Source organism: Eschrichtius robustus, chromosome 15 (genome assembly GCF_028021215.1).
Source record: "Eschrichtius robustus isolate mEscRob2 chromosome 15, mEscRob2.pri, whole genome shotgun sequence".
Taxonomy (NCBI): domain Eukaryota; kingdom Metazoa; phylum Chordata; class Mammalia; order Artiodactyla; family Eschrichtiidae; genus Eschrichtius; species Eschrichtius robustus.
This window is the reverse complement of record NC_090838.1, coordinates 52,441,974-52,462,007: the sequence shown is the minus strand read 5'-3', so window position 1 is coordinate 52,462,007 and position 20,034 is coordinate 52,441,974. Positions and strand designations below refer to the sequence as shown.

The 20,034-nt window shown below is 33.0% G+C and overlaps 1 protein-coding gene across 3 annotated transcripts in view; it reads left to right on the top strand.

The window, feature by feature from the left end:
- Positions 1-20,034, top strand: part of USP34 (ubiquitin specific peptidase 34) — a 235,613-nt gene that overhangs the window by 151,565 nt on the left and 64,014 nt on the right. For all 3 annotated transcript variants that reach the window (XM_068565002.1, XM_068565001.1, XM_068565000.1), the window contains exons 31-41: positions 765-887; positions 1,016-1,099; positions 1,618-1,704; positions 6,867-7,067; positions 9,626-9,708; positions 13,477-13,517; positions 13,657-13,781; positions 15,192-15,344; positions 16,329-16,433; positions 18,666-18,721; positions 18,819-18,939. In XM_068565002.1, coding sequence (XP_068421103.1) covers positions 765-887; positions 1,016-1,099; positions 1,618-1,704; positions 6,867-7,067; positions 9,626-9,708; positions 13,477-13,517; positions 13,657-13,781; positions 15,192-15,344; positions 16,329-16,433; positions 18,666-18,721; positions 18,819-18,939 — 1,179 coding nt within the window. The remainder of the gene's footprint in view (positions 1-764; positions 888-1,015; positions 1,100-1,617; positions 1,705-6,866; positions 7,068-9,625; positions 9,709-13,476; positions 13,518-13,656; positions 13,782-15,191; positions 15,345-16,328; positions 16,434-18,665; positions 18,722-18,818; positions 18,940-20,034) is intronic.

The following is a 20,034-nucleotide window of genomic DNA, read 5'->3' as shown; positions in this document are numbered from 1 at the left end:
GGCATGACCTCACATGTATTAAGTGTTATATATCTTTGTAAAGATATCTGTTCAAATTAAAGATTATTTTTAAAAGCTATATAATAAGGAGTTACTTACTGGGGATACCAACAGAACACCTGTAGGACTAATGGAAAAACAACGTCCTAATGTTATGCTAATGGTTATCTATGATTTGGGACGTTGTTATGTGATCTCTCAGGGTCTTGTATTTCAAATGACTTGGAAGTGAAGAAGATGGGCCTAGAAAATGGTGGTTGGTGACTCATTGTAGCTCTAATAATAATATCGTTGTCAAGGATGCACATAAGTGTGAATAACACTTTCATAAATTGCGAGTAGAAAAGAACAATATTTTAAAGTTTATGTGTTTGTATATGACTTTTTAAATGAGTAGGTGTCACATAAATATTAAATACACACTGTACTGCTTCTGTATCCTTAAAAGTTCACACATTCAATTATGCTGCATTGTGTATTTCATTGGGAAGATGGCAAATTACCTCAACTGTTGTGGAGGTTAACATACAGTTTTTTCCTATGCTGCTGTTGTGTATTAATTTTAACAAAATTTAATGAATAATTGGTGTTTTAAGCGTATGATTAGTACCAATTATATAACTGGTCTTCACTTGTTTGAACATATTTCAATATATATGTAATATTTGAGTTTTTATATAGTGTCATTTTCTTTAGTTTTTTTTTGGGGGGGTGTCTCTTAGTAAGTTGGTTGGAGAAACCTGTGTTTCTTTTTTTAATTTAAGTGTAATGATGGACTTAATTGGAAAGAACTGCTCAAAATTAAGAGTGCTCACAAGCTATTATATGCCCTGGAAATTATTGAAGCACTGGGAAAACCTAACAGAAGAATAAGAAGAGAGTCAACGGTAATTGCTTTTCCATTATTATCATTAAATGTTTGTTTTCTCTTTGGAACAAAATTCTAGAGTACGTTATCTTTTAATTCTCCCGCCACCCTTCCTTATTTATTTATTTATTTTTGTCATTCCCACAGGGAAGTTATAGTGATCTTTATCCAGATTCAGATGATTCAAGTGAGGATCAAGTGGAAAATAGTAAAAATTCCTGGAGTTGCAAGGTTTGATCATATATGTTTTGCAGTGTATTGGTAAAAATAATTTATCTCTTATTTTCCACCAGAAGTTACCATAATTATTGTTTTAAACTAACTTACCATTTAAATAAAGCATAGTTTAAAAATTATGTATTACTCTAATCACAGTAATAAATAAACTGAGATTATTTAATGCTTTGGTGCTCCTATTTTTAGCACTTATTATTTTTTCTCCTTCATTGGAATAGTGTGTTAGGACATCCCAGTGCCTGGGATTAAATGGTTAATGGAATACAAAGATATGTATATAGATATTTATAAGAATCTTTTAAAAAAATTCTTAAAAATTAGTTGTTTGCTATTACTTTATTGTATAGACGTTATATTGGTTATTTAATCAAAGAATAATTTCTTAAATGAAAGATATATAATATTTTACTTACACAGACATACACACACACCCAGTTACTGAATCAAAAAGCAGATCTTTACTATATTATGTAGCTCTTTCCTCTTACCACTACTCTCACAATTGCTTACAGTTTGTTGCTGCTGGAGGGCTTCAACAGTTATTAGAAATTTTTAATTCTGGAATTCTAGAGCCAAAAGAGCAGGAATCCTGGACTGTGGTAAGTGAAAATGCGCATTTTCAACCAGTTACAGTAGTTAACCCCAGTGAGTCACTTCCATGGACCACTGGCAAGTGTAACTTTTGCTTCACACTTTATTGTAGTAAAGGAAAGTGTGGAGTACAGTAGAAATAAATTTAAGAAAAAATAAGGAATCTGATAAACTAATTATGCAATAATAAGAGTTCTCCATGTCAACTCAGTTAAAAAAATTTAAGTGATAATATTAATGACTCTGAACTATAGGTAATTCATGAACATTTTTCCATTAGTTTGGTAAACTATATATTAATATTTATATAGTCTTAAATTTTGGATGCTTTTTAAGAAAAACTTGGTTTATGTCTTCAGTTTTTTGAAAACATCCTTTTTCTTTGTTTCATTTTGTTTTGACCATTTCTTCCTTTAAGCAACACTACTCAAAAATGTATTTCCAGAGCATTTGTGACTAGTCAGCAATGAAAAAGGTACAGAACTTGAGAGTAAGCCTTTAGAAATTTTTATAGCAATTGGACATTGCCGCAGTGTTTTTTTAATAGTATTTTACAAAATTTTTGATCCTTAACAAAATGGAAGTTTTAGAAAATGGTACTTTATCACTGTTAACTTGACAAAGCACTGTCCTATAATGTTAGGAAAATAAAATTGTGGAATATTTAAAAATTCATAATGCTGGACCAAACTGTGTAATCCAGTTTTGTATTAAATGGAAAGGATGCTCATTTCCTGACCTCCAGCAAAGCAGAATAGCATTATCAAACATTGCATTCAAATTTTAATTTCTTAGTACTTGTTTTTTAGAATTATTTTAGAACCTAGGAGTCAGATGTTCTTAATTTACTGTCAAATGCTGGTACATCCAAGATATTAAAGAAAGAAAATACATTTAAGCATATTGCTATCTACCAAGATTTTGTTAATCTTACCATTGCTTTCAATACTTTTTGCCATTTTTATTTTATATATTTTGCTACAGATATTTTCCTTTTTAGAATAGATACCTCTACTACAGTAATTGTTTTCTGTCTCTTAGAACTGAAATGTCTGTTGTGTTTTATTGTTGTGTCTTTGTTGTCTCAGTGACCTCTCAGAGTTATAAGGTGCCTTTTAGTTCTTTGGCGAAGTGGGAGAATTTAAAATCTTTAATGAGTAGTTGTGTGTCGTTTATAGGACTTTTGTTTATAAACTGCTCTAAGTTTAGCTTTGAATAAAGTTTACAGGTAATCATATGCTAAAGATCTCTCTTTGTTTTCTTTAAAATTGTGGACACTTTTATGAAGTATTAAGAAAAATTTACTGCTGTATGGGACACATTGTAGCCTGGCAATGCTTGAGATGCCCAGTTTGCTTGAGACACATATGGCTTTCAAGTCAACTGAGATCCCATATTTATAATGTGTATCTCTCGATATATTATAGGGTACTGTGGATACTCTTACATGATGAACAAAATTTCAAGATTTCCATAAAGTCCAATTTGTCTATTTTTTCTTTTGTTACCTAAGCCTTTGGTGTACTAACCAAGAAATCATTGCCAAATACAGTGTCATGGCACTTTTGTTCTGTGTTTTCTTCCAAGAGTTTTATTGTTTTAGGTCTTATATTTAGATCCTTGATTCATTTTGAGTTAATTGTTGTATATGGTGTTAGGTAAGGGTTCAACTTCATTCTTTTGCATGTGGAGATCCAGGTTTCCCAGCATATTTTCTTGAAAAGACTCCTTTCCCCACAGTGACTGGTCTTGGTACTCACATATTTGTGAGGGTTTATTTTCAGGCTCTTGGTACTCACATATTTGTGAGGGTACTTGGTACTGGTCTTGGTACTCACATATTTGTGAGGGTTTATTTTCAGGCTCTCTATTCCATTCCTTTTATTTTTTTGTCTACCTTTATGCCAGTACTACACTGTATTGATTACTGTAGCTTTGTAGTAAGTTTTGAAATCAGAAAGTGTGAGTCTTCCAGTTTTGTTCTTTTCTTTTAAGATTGTGTATTTGGAGTCCCTTGAGATTCCTTGTGAACTTTAGAATGGATTTTTCTGTTTCTGCAAAAAACATCATTAGGATTTTGTTAGGGATTGCATTGAATCTGTAGGTCACTTTGGGTAGTATTGATATTTTAATAAGTCGTCCAGTCGGTGAACACGGGATGTGTTTCCATTTATTTGTCTTTAATTTCTTTGAGCAGTTTTTTGTAGCTTTCATTGTAGAAGTCTTTCAGCTCCTTGGTTAAGTTCATTCCTAAGTATTTTATTCTTTTTGATGCTATTGTAAATGGAATTGTTTTTGTAATTTCCCTTTCGTATTGTTCATTGTTCACATACAGAAATGCAACTGAATTCTGTATGTTGACTTTGTATCCTTCTACTTTGCTGAAATCATTTACTAGTTTTAAGAGCCTTTATATGGAGTCTTTAGGGTTTTCTACATCAAAAACAAACAGATAAATTTACTTCTTCCTTTCCAATTTTGATGCCTTTTATTTTTCTTGTGTATTGCTCAGGCCAAAACTTCCACTACTGTGTTGAATAGAAGTGGTGAAAGCAGGTGTCCTTGCCTTGTTCCTGATCTTAGAGGAAAAGCTTTCAGTCTTTCACCATTGAGTATGATTTTCACTATGGGTTTTTCATATATGGCTTTTATTATGTTGTGGTAGTTGAGTATTTTTATTATGAAAGTGTGTTGAATTTTGTCAAATGCTTTTTCTGCATTAATTGAGATGATGTAGTCTTTTCCTTCATTTTGTTAATCTGGAGTATTTACATTGATCATTGCTATGTGGAACCATCCTTGCATTCTAAGAATAAATCCCACTTGGTCATGGTGTATAATCCTTTTAATTATGTTGCTGAATTCTGTTTGCTAATATTTTGTTGAGGACAGTGTCTTTTGTCTGGCTTTGGTATCAGGGTTAATGCTCACTTCATCGAATGAGTTAGGAAGTTCCCTCTTTTTCAGTTTTTTGGAAGAGTTTGAGGATCGTTGGTATTAGTTCTTCTTTAAACGTTTGTTAGAATTTACTAGTGAAGCTGTCAGGTCCAGAACTTTTCTTTTTTGGGAGATTTTTGATAACTGATTCAATCTCCTCACTAATTATAAGTCTGTTCAGGTTTTCTATTTCTTTGTGATTGAGTCTTGGTAAGTTTTGTGTTTCTAGGAATTTGTTCATTTCATGTAAGGTATCCAGTTTTTGGACACACAACAGTTGTTCATAGTACTCTCTTACAATCCTTTTTATCTCTATAGAATTAGTTGAAATGTCCCCACTTTCATTTCTGATTATAGTAATTTGACTTTTATTTTTTCTTAGTCCTTCTAGCTAAAGGTTTGTCAATTTTGTTGTTCTTTTCGAATAACCAGCTTTGATTTTCACTGATTTTTCTGTAGGTTTTTCTGTTCCCTGTTTTGTTTACCTCTGCTCTGATCTTTATTATTTCCTTCTTTCTACTGCTAGCTTCAGGTTTAGTTTGTCTTCTTTTTCTAGTTCATTAAGCTATAAAGTTAGATTGTTGATAAGAATTTTTCTTTTTTTTTTAATGTAAACATTTACATTTATAAGTTTCCCCATTAACATTGCTTTCATTGTATTCCATAAGTTTCATATTGACCATGTTTTTTATCTTCTTTTGTGAAGTGTCTCTTTATATCCTGGGGGTTGTTGTTTTGGTTTGTTTGGGGTTTGCTTTCGTTTTTGGGGGTTTTTTTTCTTTTTATTTATTTTATTTTTGGCTGCGTTGGGTCTTTGTTGCTGTGTGTGGGCTTTCTCTAGTTGCGGCAAGCGGGGGCTACTGTTTGTTGCGGTGCACAGGCTTCTCATTGTGGTGGCTTCTCTTGTTGCGGAGCACGGGCTCTAAGCATGCGGGCTTCAGTAGTTGTGCACGCGGGCTCAGTACTTGTGGCACACGGGCTTAGTTGCTCTGTGGCATGTGGGATCTCTCCGGACCAGGGCTCGAACCCATGTCTCCTGCATTGGCAGGCGGATTCTTAACCACTGTGCCACCAGGGAATCCCCCTGTTTTGTTTTTTCTTAGTAAAGAGCTATAAGACTTTTTTCCTTAATCAGTTTGGACAAGTTTTTTGGTCAGGTATATGTATTAGGAATATTTGCATTCAATCTGTAGCTTGCTTTTTCTTTATATTTACAGTGTCTTTTAAGCAGAGAAGTTTTAAATTTTAACAAAATTTATATCCGAGCTAAGAAATCATTTTTCCAAGGTCACAGAAATTTTCTCCTGTGTGTTCTTCTGTAAGTTTTATAGTTATCTTTTACATTTAGGTCTGTGTTATATTTTGAGTTAACTTTTGTATATGTAGAGTGAGGTTGAGGTTTTATTTTATTTTTTCCATATGGCTATCCAATTTTTCTAGCACTGTTTGTTGAAAAGACTTTTTTTCTCACTGAAATTTCCTGGTACTTTTCTTGAAAATCAATTATATAGTATTGCTATGTTTCTTGGCATATTGGTATAGTTATAACACTTAGTAGTGGTATTAGGAAAAGAGGAGAACAAGGACCATTGAAGAGAAAGCTCTGAAGCTCTCATACATAGGTGATATTCTTATTTATTGGAAGGAACTGCTTTATTTTAAAAATTTTAAAGTAGAGCTTTAAATCAGAAATTTTACTTATCATACTAAACAGTATTTTACTGATGAAATGCTTGTTTTATTTTAAATATACATATGTAAAGTGCAGATTTTTCAGTTGAATAATTTTCTAGAATTATTGAGAATTGCTTTCACTCCCAAATAGTATATGCCACTTAGGTGGAGAGACAACTTCCAGTATTTTTGCTCTCAATGCTAATTTTGTAGGTAAATATCTTTATTAGCATTTTAATAATTTTTAAAATTGTAGTACATTGCGAGCAATATTTTTTTAAATCCTGTATATCTCTATTATATATATTTGTATGATTCTTTCATGATAGAAATGCAAGTGTCATTTCCATTTCATTAAATATACATTCTAGTTATCTAGTGTCTTTATTTTTGTAAGATTGGATTGTTACTAACCAATAATACATGAGCAGCAAAATTTCTTTACCACATGGATTAAGTACTAACTATATTTTTATTTTCTAGGCGTTAATTTCAAGTTGTATAGTAGCCATATTAAATTAATGAAAATAGGGAAATGATATTTTCTTCTTATCCACAGTGGCAGCTAGACTGTCTTGCTTGCTTGCTGAAGTTAATATGCCAGTTTGCAGTAGATCCATCCGATTTGGATTTAGCTTATCATGATGTCTTTGCCTGGTCTGGTATAGCAGAAAGCCATAGGAAAAGAACATGGCCTGGCAAATCGAGAAAGGCTGCTGGTGATCATGCCAAGGGTCTTCATATACCAAGATTAACAGAGGTAAAGTACAAAAGTCATCATGTAGTAATAAGTTTTGTCTTCTAAGAGAGCTTGTATATTTTTGTTTTTACAAAATGAATACTCTAATGTCTATGAAATGCTCTCCTACATTACCACAATATGACCTAACAGCAGAAGTAATGCCTTCATTTTAAAGCAGTAGAAATTACGAAGCAGTAATACTTTTCAGTTCATCATCCAAAATGCAGGAGTGAATTAATTTTGTGCCATTTTAATGTTATCTAACTGTAGGATTGAGTTCATTAGTTGGTCTCAGTAATTTTTATACTGAGTGTATCAGGGTCCATTCAGGAAAACAAACCACACTAGGTATTTCAACAGAGTAAATTTAAAATTGAGAACTGGTTTTACACATATGTGTTGGAGGGCTAAAAATGAAAAAGAGAATGTTAAGGTAACGCGGGCAAGTGGCCATTCACCACCCCTAGGGTTTGAGGAATATATGTAAAAGGTTGTGGTTATCAGGAATGAGGCGCTTATAGGAGGGATCCTGTTGAACTGGAGTTTACGCCTCTGAGGAAGTGGTTCTGTTACTGCTTCTGAAATCATTTGCCTCTTCTGGTTAAAATACTAATGGAACAATGTTAACAGAAAAAGCAGGGGAAATTCCCTGGCGGTCCAGTGGTTACGGCTCCACACTTTCACTGCCAAGGGCCTGGGTTCAATCCCTGGTCAGGGACTAAGATCCCACGAGCCACATGGTGCGGCCAAAACAAACAAAAAAGAAAGAAAGAAAAAGCAAGGAAGTAATCTCTCTAGTATCCCACGTTGACAAACCTAATAGAAAGCCAGCTGGCAGAGGAGGAATTTAGTTTATAATGTACCAGCCCTAGTGTCACAGAGCGAGTATCAATACATAGTATGGTTGGTTTAGAGCCAAACGAAAATGGCACAATAACCAGTGCATCCAGCAATAAAATTACAATTCTTTTTGGCTGTGGATTCTGTTGTTCATGTGATCAAATATTTGCCCTTCCAGTGTCTCTATTAGTGAACTGGGAACTGGGGAGAGATGAAGATGAGTTTTTACTCAATCTCTTCTTCATTTTGTAACCATTTGAGAACAGCAGCTTACCTCATACCTGCTCAAGAAACACCGGAGTAATTAGTTGTTACTGATAGAGAAATAAAATACACATACTCATATATGGCATTTTTAAATAATTGGCTAGTTTTTTTTTTAACAAATGTATGCAAGTACATAATTACTGAAAACAATTTAGAATGTACAAGTGAGGGAATTCTTTGGCAGTCCAGTGGTTAGGACTCTGTGCTTTCATTGCCGAGGGCCCAGGTTCGATCCCTGGTCAGGGAGCTAAGGTCCCGCAAGCTGTGATGTGGCCAAAAAAAAAAAGAAAAAAAAAAGAATATACAAGTGAACCTTCCCCAAAGTCATATAGGTCACTACCATTAATAGCTCTATGTGTTAATCTTTTTTTGTGCATATTTTTTCTTATGCATATGCCAATGTTACATTTTTATAGTTTAGAAAAAGAGCATACAATATATATTTTTTCATCTGTTTATCATAATATTTACTTAGAGCTTAGAAGGTAAATCTAAGATATTTGGGGGGAAATTTTTGTTACCCTAATTCTGGAGACGAAGTCATCCAATAGTAAGGAAGAACACTAATTATTTTAATAATTTACTATCATGCATTAGTTCGTTTGTTCTCCTTTAATAGCCTTTTAGAAGGTTCAGAATCCAAATTGAACTTCCAATTCCAGCCTAAATATAGCTTTTCTTAAAACTCTTCTTATTTTGCCAGGCACAGGTTTAGTTGCTGCTCCCTTCTGTTGCTCATTTGGCACATTGCATATACTTGTGTTACAGTGCTTTCTATGTTTTCTGCTGCACTGGACTAACTTCCCCAGGATGGGAACAGTGCTTTTATAAAATTAGTGCCCAGAATGGGTTCTGACCTGCAGAAGGGATTCAGTAATTCTTTATTAAGTTAGCAAATATTTTTATCCACTATATAGATGAAGAACTAGAACCTAGAAATTCAGTAATTATTAGAGTCATACAGCTTGAAAGTTAGCAAACTAAATGTTGAACCTCAAGGTTTTTAATCTGGAATCCATGCTTGGTATCTATGGTATATCATATTGCTTTTCTATGTTTATTTCAGGGTGGTTGAGGAATGTGCCACTGCTTGACATTTTTTTTCTTATTTCAAAACTGAAAAAGGTTACTTCACCTACCGCCCAAAAAAACCACTGACGTGTGTAATACATAATATTTTTCTCACTCTGTTGGGTGACATGCAGATAATCTGTGGATCAAATAAAAAGGATTTGCCTGTGTATTTCTAAATTTTTAATATTTTCTTTTTAAAGTTGCTATTCTGAGGTTTCTTTATAAAAATCTGGTTTTCTAATATTTAATATTTTTACAGTATTTTCCAATAACCATTTTTAGAATATTCCTTATCCTTTTATAAATAAAAATCAAAGTAATTTGGAGTCTGGTTTAAAACGCAGTTTTGTGTTTTAGTATATTTATAGATTTTTTTTAATGTTTTTATTTTAAAGGTATTTCTTGTTCTTGTCCAAGGAACCAGTTTGATTCAGCGACTTATGTCTGTTGCTTATACGTATGATAATCTGGCTCCTAGGTATGAAGTTTTTACATAATTTATGATTGTATGTATTTAGAGTAAGAATACAGTGTTTTAAAATTTTAATTTGAAAAAAATTTGAAACCTAACAGAAAAATTGTTAGGGTGTTTTAGTGAACTCTCATATCATTCATGTAGATTTGCATATTGTTATCAACATTTTGCCAGTTTTTATCGAATGATCATGAGCACGCATTTTCTGTGGGTGTCCCCAAGCACACGTTTATTTACATATCCTGAATCTTGTAAGAGTTCAGACATTATGATCACTTACTGATAAATAGTTTGATGTGTATCTCCCAAGTCCAAGGACAATTTCCTAACAACTATAGTAAGATACTCAAATTTAGAAAATTTAACATTGATATAATATTATCTAACATATAGTCCATACTCAGATTGTCCCATTAATATTTTTATAGCAATTTTTTTTTCCTCGTCCAGGATCACGTACTGCGTTTGGTAGTCATATTTCTTCCATTCCCTTTAATTGGGGATACTTTCTTAGCCTTTCTTTCATGATACAGACATTTCTGAGTATCACAAGCCAATTCTTTTGTATAAAGCCTTTTAATTTAGGTTTTCCTGATTGTTCCTCACAATCAGATTCAGACTATACATTTTAGCAGGAATACTCCATAAGTAACGTATCTTTCCCAGTATATCCTGGTGATACCAGTTTGTCCTATTATTAGCGATATTAATTTTGATCAGTTAATCTGGTTTCCTCCAGGTTTCTCTACAATGAAGTTTCTGATTTTTCTAATTAAAAGTAACCTATGGGAAGATAATTTGCAACCGTTTAAATTTCCTGCTTCTCATAAAACTTACTCATTTACTTTTAGCATTCAGTGATGATTTTTGCCTGAATTAAATATTAGTATAATGTTTGCAAACTAATGATTTTCTAACTCTTACCATTCATTTTATGTTTATTAGTTGACATTCTGTGGTGATGAAGAGCTTTCTCTTCCTTTTATTTAGTTAGTATCAATTTGGATGTTTTTCATTCAATATAATTCATTACTATTACTATTCACTTTGCTCAAATTATACCTTAGTTGGCATCTTCAAGTTTGTTCATGTGTCCTTTGGCTATGTCCCCATTATTTGGGTGGAGGGGAGGAGTACTTTTTTTTTCCCCCCTGTCATTTTAAGATCTTCCGGGCTTTCAGTTTCCCTGCCTTAGTTGTGGAATCAGCATTTCTTTAAGAAGCCCTAGTTCCTTTTGGTGGGGAACCTGCAAAATATAGTATCATTGCTCCTAGTGTTTCCTTGCTTCTAGGCCCTCAATAGATAAAGCTGGAAATATGTGTATTAGAATATAGTTTAAACGTGTAATATGATTTCATTTATTTGGGCTACATTGGAGACTTTTTTTTTAATGTTCAAAATTTTAATAATGTATAAATGATAATTGCTGATACATGAGGACCTGACTGTGTATGCCTCAAATAATCACATAAATTATGTTAAAGTGTGTAGAATTAATTTCCAGGTCCTGTATTCTGTAGGTGTTTATGTTGGGCTGAAGTTTGCCATTGTTAAATGATTTACAAAGCTAATACAAACACATTTCAAAGTGCTTAACGTTATTTATGGCTAATAGTTACCTGTTTTTAGATGCTTTTAAAAGTCACCTTCATAAACAATGGTTGCATATAAGTAGCATGATTATTTTAAGATTATTTCTTGTTTAATGTATCTTTCTTTAGTGTCTGTCTCAGTTGAATTCACATTCATAACTCGATCAGTATCTGCTTTACCCCACTGGACATATAGTTCTATACGAACTATATCTGATTTTGCTCACCATTATCAGTGCCAGTCACATTACCTCGTTATTTATAAAACTTATGAATGGATAATGTGGGGAAACAAAGAAAGTGCTATAACATGACCTTGGTTTGTATGATAAAATACATTTTATACGCCAAGTACCAGTGACTCTCCAGTTAAATAATTCTTAACACTTCCTCCTTGTCCTCTAACACAGCAGTCCCCAACCTTTTTGGCACCAGGGACCGTTTTCATGGAAGACAATTTTTCTACAGACCGGTGTGCGGGGTGGGGGTGGGGTTCAGGCGGTAATGTGAGCAGTGGGGAGCCCCACATGAAGCTTTGCTCGCTCTCTGCTCACCTGCTGTGCGGCCCGGTTCCTAACAGGCTGCGGACTGGTATGGGTCTGCGGACCGGGGGTTGGGGACCCCTGTTCTAACACACATTCTGTATACCTCACTATCCCACACGCCACAATATATTGATTAACAAGGCAGTTCAGTGACTGCTTTTGTCTGCTTTTGTTTCTTTAGAATTAAGAAATGTTCACTTGACTTTTAACCTCACACAACGAAAAATACACGAGTTTGATACCAGCTGCTGCTGTTCAAGCTGGTTCACTGTGACAGTTCTTATTTCTGTTCTACCAGTTCCATTCTTAAAGATCTCATTACAGTCTTTGTAATGTGAGGGCCCCCTACCCCCCACCCCCAATCTTTGTGTTTTTTTGACTCCTGTTCCTACACCATTGTCTTTTCATAAGCCTCCACCTTCAGTTTATATGGTGCTGGGAGGTTTGTATCAATTAAGATAGCTAAAATGAACTTTTTGCCTGTTATCAAAATCTTCTAATGCTACATATTTGAAAGGTAGATTGGGGGGTTGCTCTTGGTAAAGTTAAATATATTAAACCAATATGATAAAAGTTAAACATGAAATATGGCCAAACACTAGATTTATAAGTTTTAACTTTTTAGTACCTTTTACTTTAAATCAATAGTACGGATGAGTCTTGCTCTTTCAGATTTTCATAGGTGTTTTGTTAATTGTAACAATGTAGGTATCTAGAGATCAGTGCTTTTTTTTTTTTTAAACAGTTTATTTGTAAGGTGAATACTAAATCCCTATATGCTGATTTTATTAAAATGAAAATTTTTAATGTTTAGTTTTCTTTAAATTGAGGTAATACATTTTCCATTGAAGTTACTAAAAGTATCAAGGGGAAAAAATAGAGGTGAAGTAATATAGAATTAATTTAGTTATTTTTCTCTACTTTTCAATAATTTGCTTTTAACCATTCCTGATGAAAGTTGACATTAACAATACAAAAGGAAGGGCATTTTATGTCATTGTATGGTTTTTTTGTTTTTTTTGTGTGAGTCGTATCTTTCTATTAGAGTAGAATATAATGTCGTTATAGACGCTATAACATTTAGAGCCAGAAAGAATATTTCATATGCCACGGATTAAGATTAAACTCACATTTCTAATAGTATGTGCTGACTGTTTTACTCAGCTAGCTCCTAGAATATATTTATGTCCTAACTTTTTTTATATTCATCTTATCTCCCCTGATAGGCTATAAACTCCAGGAGGCCAAGGACTACTGCATAAGGGTGCTTTTTTTTTTTTTTTTAGGAGTCTGAAGTTTAGACTCTAAACCATTATAACCTTTCTCTTTGTAAGCCACATCACTTTAGTAACCAAATCTTTAAGCACTTTTTGAGAGTTCACTTAAGTCAATATGGGATTCACTCACATTTTGTTTATTAAATTGAAACACTCATTTAATGTTTGTTATAATAAGATTTTGCCAGTGATTCTTTAAATTAAAAATGAAGACCATAGGAAAATAAATTAGCAGCTTTCATAAAATCTAATCTTTTGGCGGGCAGGGAAAGTTAAAGGATATGTATTAAGAAATTGAGTTATTTTTAGTTCATTGCTGAATTTAATTACTGGTGGTGGTGTGTTTTTACTTTGCAGAGTTTTGAAAGCTCAGTCTGATCACAGGTCTAGACATGAAGGTAAGGGTTCCACAAAGTTAATTTTTAATAACGATTTGGATGACTGGTTACATCTATATATAATATCTTTAATAATGAACATTTTGTTTTCATTATGCACAAACCTTTATAGTAATTTTTTTTTCCAATTTTTCTGTAGTTTCACATTATTCAATGTGGCTCTTGGTGAGTTGGGCTCATTGCTGTTCTTTAGTGAAATCTAGCCTTGCTGACAGTGATCATTTACAAGATTGGCTAAAGAAATTGACTCTCCTTATTCCTGAGGTAAGCTAAAGATTGAAGATTAGTACTACTCTTCATATTTTTTCTTATTATTAACGTTGATGATAAAAAGCGCTAATGGAAACAAATGAACATGATTCCATAAATATATCCTGTTGCCTGGAAGGTACTTAATAATCCTTTAAGATCTAGAGTGTTTTGAACTATGTACACTTAAGTGTGAACATTAAATGTTCTGTAGCATTCATACTTGTCTTTTTCTGCAATATTTGTTAACAGAGTGATTCTTTTGTTTTGGGTTTTTTTAATTGTTTTTTTTCCTGAAGGCTGAGAAGGATTTCAGCGTTTATTTTTTGTAATTTACGTTTTAGAGAAGTTTCTTTTACTTTTTCTATTTGAGTGTATCCTTAGATGCAAGAGAGACATATATTTCCTTTTGATTTCAGTGTTGACACTGAAGTCAATATAATTTTCACCAATCGTATCTTGATGTTACACCATATTCCTAAATGAAATAGTATAAACACACTCTTACTAATACACTTAGCCACGATATTCATCTTTTTTTTTTTTTTTAAAGCTGCCTTTATTTTTATTTATATATTCATTTTTGGCTGTGTTGGGTCTTCATTTCTGTGCGAGGGCTTCCTCTAGTTGTGGCAAGCGGGGGCCACTCTTCATCGCAGTGCGCGGGCCTCTCACCATCACAGCCTCTCTTGTTGCGGAGCACAGGCTCCAGATGCGCAGGCTCAGTAGCTGTGGCTCACGGGCCTAGTTGCTCCACGGCATGTGGGATCTTCCCAGACCAGGGCCCGAACCCGTGTCCCCCGCATTGGCAGGCAGACTCTCAACCACTGCGCCACCAGGGAAGCCCTCATATCTTTTTTAGAGAACATTTTCTAATATTATTAGCTTTGTATTGAATGCATATGTGTTCTTGTTCTGGCTCTGTTCCAGGTAACTATTGTGACACTTGGACAAGATTCTAAAATCTGTAAAATGTTCTGGGTTAAGTACTTTCCAAGTTGCTTCTAGTTCTGAAAATACTGGGTTGGCCAAAAAGTTTGTTCAGGTTTTTCCATAACATCTTACAGAAAAACCCAGATGAACTTTTTGGCCAACCCAATATTTTTCCTGTTACTTAATCATGTAAATAAATTATTATGAATATCCTCTTCTCAATCCTTTTTGTATTTGTCTGTTCTTGTATTTACTTGGTTTGTTTTTATGACCATATTGGGAATTTCTGAAATGTTTTTACATATTACCGTATACTTTGGGGTACTTCATTTGATCATGTATTATTTAGATGCATGAGTATGTGATCAGGACATTGCGTTTTAAAACATGTTACTAAAGAAGCCATCTAACATGTTATTTCTGCCAACATATTAACCTTAAGATTAACTTTTTAATACTAACTCAGACTATCTTTGGAACTTTTCCATTTAGACTGCAGTCCGTCATGAATCTTGCAATGGTCTTTATAAGTTATCTCTGTCAGGGCTGGATGGAGGAGACTCAATCAATCGCTCTTTTCTGCTACTGGCTGCCTCAACGTTGCTGAAATTTCTTCCAGATGCTCAAGCACTCAAACCTATTAGGGTAAGATTTTACTGTGTTCAGGAGCAATTTCTATTTCTGCTGTTTCATTTGCCCCAAGTTTATCGTTGTATTATCCTTGCAAGTAATTTTGAGTACCTGTTTACTATCTGTAGTTTTCACCAGGGGGATGGTCGTTATATGTAATAGTTCCTAAAGTGGCAGCATTGTGACATATTGTGTCCATGTTACACCTAGGGATAGATCCTGTGTCCTTGGGTTCAGCTCTGTGGGATCTCTCGTGGATATTGTTTTGGAAATAACATTTGTCCTTACTAGGTTCTGAGCCTTGTGTTAATAAGTTGAATGATAGAAACATCATAAATGTAGCTTTCTTCTTATTCAGTCACAGTTGTTTTATTTTTATCTTTATGATACTCAGAATTTTCAATTTTCTTCCTTGTTCCCATGTATACACTAACACTAGCCATATAAAAGCCTTCTACCCCATAATAAATACAGGGCACATTAATAAGTAAATTTTACTAATCCCAGAAATATGATGCATTGTAGGATTTATGTTTTTCTTCTCCATATTTACCGTCTGTCATTGACTATGTAGGAAATGTAATGTGTTCTTTATTTTTCAACTTTCAAAACTATAATAGACCATTATATGTGGGTAGATTTATATATACTCATTTTCTGTAGGTTTCTTTTGTTTCCACATTTTCATTGAACTTTTAGTTGGCACTACATTATTTAGTATTATACATTATTCATATCTTTTCCAAGTAGGTTATAAGGAATTTCAGAGTACTGTTTTTTTTGAAAGTTCTCTTATTATTCACTAACATACATAGTTGTTCTAATTTTACAGACACTAGGAGTATTCTCTCCATTTTGGGGGGTTGAATTTTGAAAACTGTTTAGTTTGTAGGGATTTAATTTTTTTTATAAAGCTTGTAGTTTTTAAAATGTATTATAATTTTAAGTTATTTTCCCATTTTAAACTATTTTCACAAAGTTTAAATTTTTTTTTAATAGATAGATGATTATGAAGAAGAACCAATGTTAAAACCTGGATGTAAAGAATATTTTTGGTTGTTGTGCAAATTAGTTGACAACATACATATAAAGGATGCTAGTCAGGTATGTTCAGAAAGTTATACATTAACTTGTTAATAGAGATGAATTATGCACTGTATGTTCATGAATTTATAGGTCGTTATTATTAAGGACATTTTTATCAATCTGTAATGAGTTGAAAATGTCATAATTTTTCTACTGTATTCTTACCTTTTTGTTCTGCTCTAATTTCTTTCTTCTTTTTACTCTGACCTTAGTTGAAATGTCTTCATTTGGTACTTATAAGTAGTTTCCTGGGTCTTGTAAGATTTGTGGATATAAAATCTTATTTGGAATGTGAAATTTAGACTTTAAATATACAGCTTTCTACAGCAGCAAGTGGATTCTGAGAATGTAAAATAAAGTTGCAATTCAAATAGAAATTACTTTAAGCTAAAGAAACACTATCAGTTTGCTGATCTACTAATTTTCTTATATGAGACTAAAATGATACTTCTATCCAAAGAAATACTTAAAACAAGTTTATTTCAAAGACAAACTTGCCGCATAAAAACTTTTATTTTTTCTTTTGATAAATTTAGTAAGCTAAAATACATCTAATTGATCTCAGAAAAATGAGAAATGCTTGAAAAAGATACATTTAAATATTTAGGAAACCTTTTCTGTCAATTTTTTTTTTCAGGCATTTCCATCAAAGTCCAGTATATACACTTTGTATTTTAAGAATCCTATCGTGTTTGAATGTCCTACTTTTAAGGAACAGTTTACATCTGAATTCTTATTCTAGTTTTCATTTAAGAAATAATTATAAAAATTAAAATTGAGCATGTTTTAATTTTTTCTTCCAGTTTTATTGAGTTATAATTGGCATACAGCACTGTGTAAGTTTAAGGTATATAGCATAATGACTTGACTTACACATATCATGAAATGATTACCACAATAAGTATAGTGAACATCATCTCATATTGATATAAAATTAAAGAAATGGAAAAAAAAATTTTTTTCCTTGTGATGAGCAGTTTACTCTCTCAACAACTTCTTTTTTTAATTAATTAATTAAGTTATTTATTTATTTTTTGGCTGTGTTGGGTCTTTGTTGCTGCGCATGAGCTTTCTCTGGTTGTGGCGAGCTGGGGCTACTCTTTGTTGTGGTGCACGTGCTTCTCATTGTGGTGGCTTCTCTTGTTGAGGAGCACGGGCTCTAGGCTCCTGGGCTTCAGTAGTTGTGGCTTGCAGGCTCTAGAGCGCAGGCTCAGTAGTTGTGGCACATGGGATTAGTTGCTCCACAGCATGTGAGATCTTCCCGGACCAAGGCTCGAACCCATGTCCCCTGCATTGACAGGCGGATTCTTAACCACTGTGCCACCAGGGAAGTCCTCAATAACTTTTATATATATATATAAAAAACATACAGCAGTGTTAATTATATTTATCATGTTGTGCATTACATCCTTAGTACTTATGTATCTTATATCTTTTGACTACCAATACCAGTCCTCCCTCCCCGCCATGAACATGTCTTAATGTATTTGACTTTATCCATAAAACGTTGATTCCAGATAGACATTGATTTTTTTTTAAACCTATGGTTGCCTATTTAAAGTATGAATCTAATAGTCTTGCTTGCTAGTCAAAGTAATTTTCCTACTTAGTGATCTGAATTTCTTTGAGAATCCTCTTTTTTTTTTTTTTTTTTGGCCACACCATGTGGCTTGTGGGAAGTTAGTTCCCCCACCAGGTATTGAGCCTGCACCCTTGGCGGTGGAAGCATGGAATCCTAACCACCACTGGACCGCCAGGGAATACCCCGGAATCCTCTTAAATTAAGTTCTATTTTATGAAATCTGTTTTAATTTTGTTGCTCAGTTATAATGAGAATTAAAGCTCTCCGAAATGAACTGTGCATTTAAGTTTATTTCTAAAAGTGGTATTAGAAATGAAACTTGGTGAATTGTATGGTATGTTAATTACATCTCAGTCAAATTGTTAAAGAAGAAATAAGTCAAACCTAGTGTCTTCTCGTTAAATTACTGTGACTCTCATAATTTATCACCAATATTTCATTGATTCTTTTTTGAAGGACTATCAGTGATGTGTTTATAAGTATAATTTTATTGACATCATGTATAAGTAAAGAGTAGTTATATTATTTATAATTTAATTGGCATGTTAATGAATTCGGAGAACCAAATTCTTGTTACTTAAAAGGAAAGGATTTTCTGTTTTAATAATATCTGAAATAGTGAACATAAAAATCTGTGTTTGAATTTTGTATTTTCTCTTTGTATTAAGACAACACTCCTCGACCTGGATGCTTTGGCACGACATTTAGCTGACTGTATTCGAAGGTAAAATTTGATGTGAAATTGACAGTTATATTGTTGAAGAAAGATAAAGAACGTAATTTTATTAACTGTCTTGTTTTGCTTGTATTCTTTTTTGTAGCAGGGAGATCCTTGATCATCAAGATGGGAATATAGAAGATGATGGGCTTACAGGACTCCTAAGGCTTGCAACAAGTGTTATTAAACACAAACCACCCTTTAAATTTTCAAGGGAAGGACAGGTTGGTAGTAAGACATCCAAGTATTTATATGAAATAAGATTGAACTTTTTTATATTGTTTCCTTGTATGTGGATATGTTAAATTTCCTTAAACATGCAAACATGAAGTTTACCAGAACTTTATTACTGGCAGGAACAGTGAACTTTGAATAAGCTGAATCCTAGAAATATGAATCTTAGCCTTGTTTTTAGAATGCGGAACAAGTTTTAATTACTATGACTGTGTATAGAGAGGCAGTCACTGCTTAATTGTAGATTTTTATAGAATTGAATATTTTGAATTAGTAACTTAACACAGTGGAATTAATAAGTAGTCATTTTAGAGTATTTGTTGGTTTCATTTCTTAAAGGCCCATTTGCTATAAAATCTATAATTGACTATTTGATAACACCTAATAACTCTATACCAACAAATGTCTAATTTCTCTTTAGATTACGTTATTTACTGTCATTGGCACTTTTGTCATTGCCTTCATTAAGGGAAGTTAGTTATGGTTTGGAGGATTGTTTTCTTGAGGTTACTGATTGTGTTAGGAAACACAGGAATAACCAAAAGAATGGAAGATTGTCCCCATGAGCATAGGCTCAGGGATTCTTAAGATAAACTTAAGGTGACAGTCTTATCTGTCTTAAATCTGTGCTACTACCCTTATTTCACAAAGCCCTGTTTTGTGGGTTTTCTCCTGGATCTTTTAAAATTTTTCTGTTACACTCACTGGGAATAACTTGATTTATTTATAGTCTTGCTGGTTGAAGTCTTACATACGTTATATAAACCAATATGTAACTTTTATTCCAAAATATAAATGTATACTGATACTTTTTAAATTGGGGTTGTGTTAAATTTATGGATTGATGTAGAAAAATTGAAATTATATTAAATTGCCTATACAAGAACAGGATTTGTCTTCTTATTTATAGAAGACCAGTGTTGTGTTTTCCAATTTAATGTTTTCATTTAGAATTTGAATTTTAGGAATTTTTAAATAAGGTTATTCCTAGGGATTTTCTTTGTTAGGTATTCATAAGTGAACTCTTTTCTTCTGTTTTGTTTTCTGATGAGTTGTTTATGTGGAGTAAGGATTTTTGTATGTGA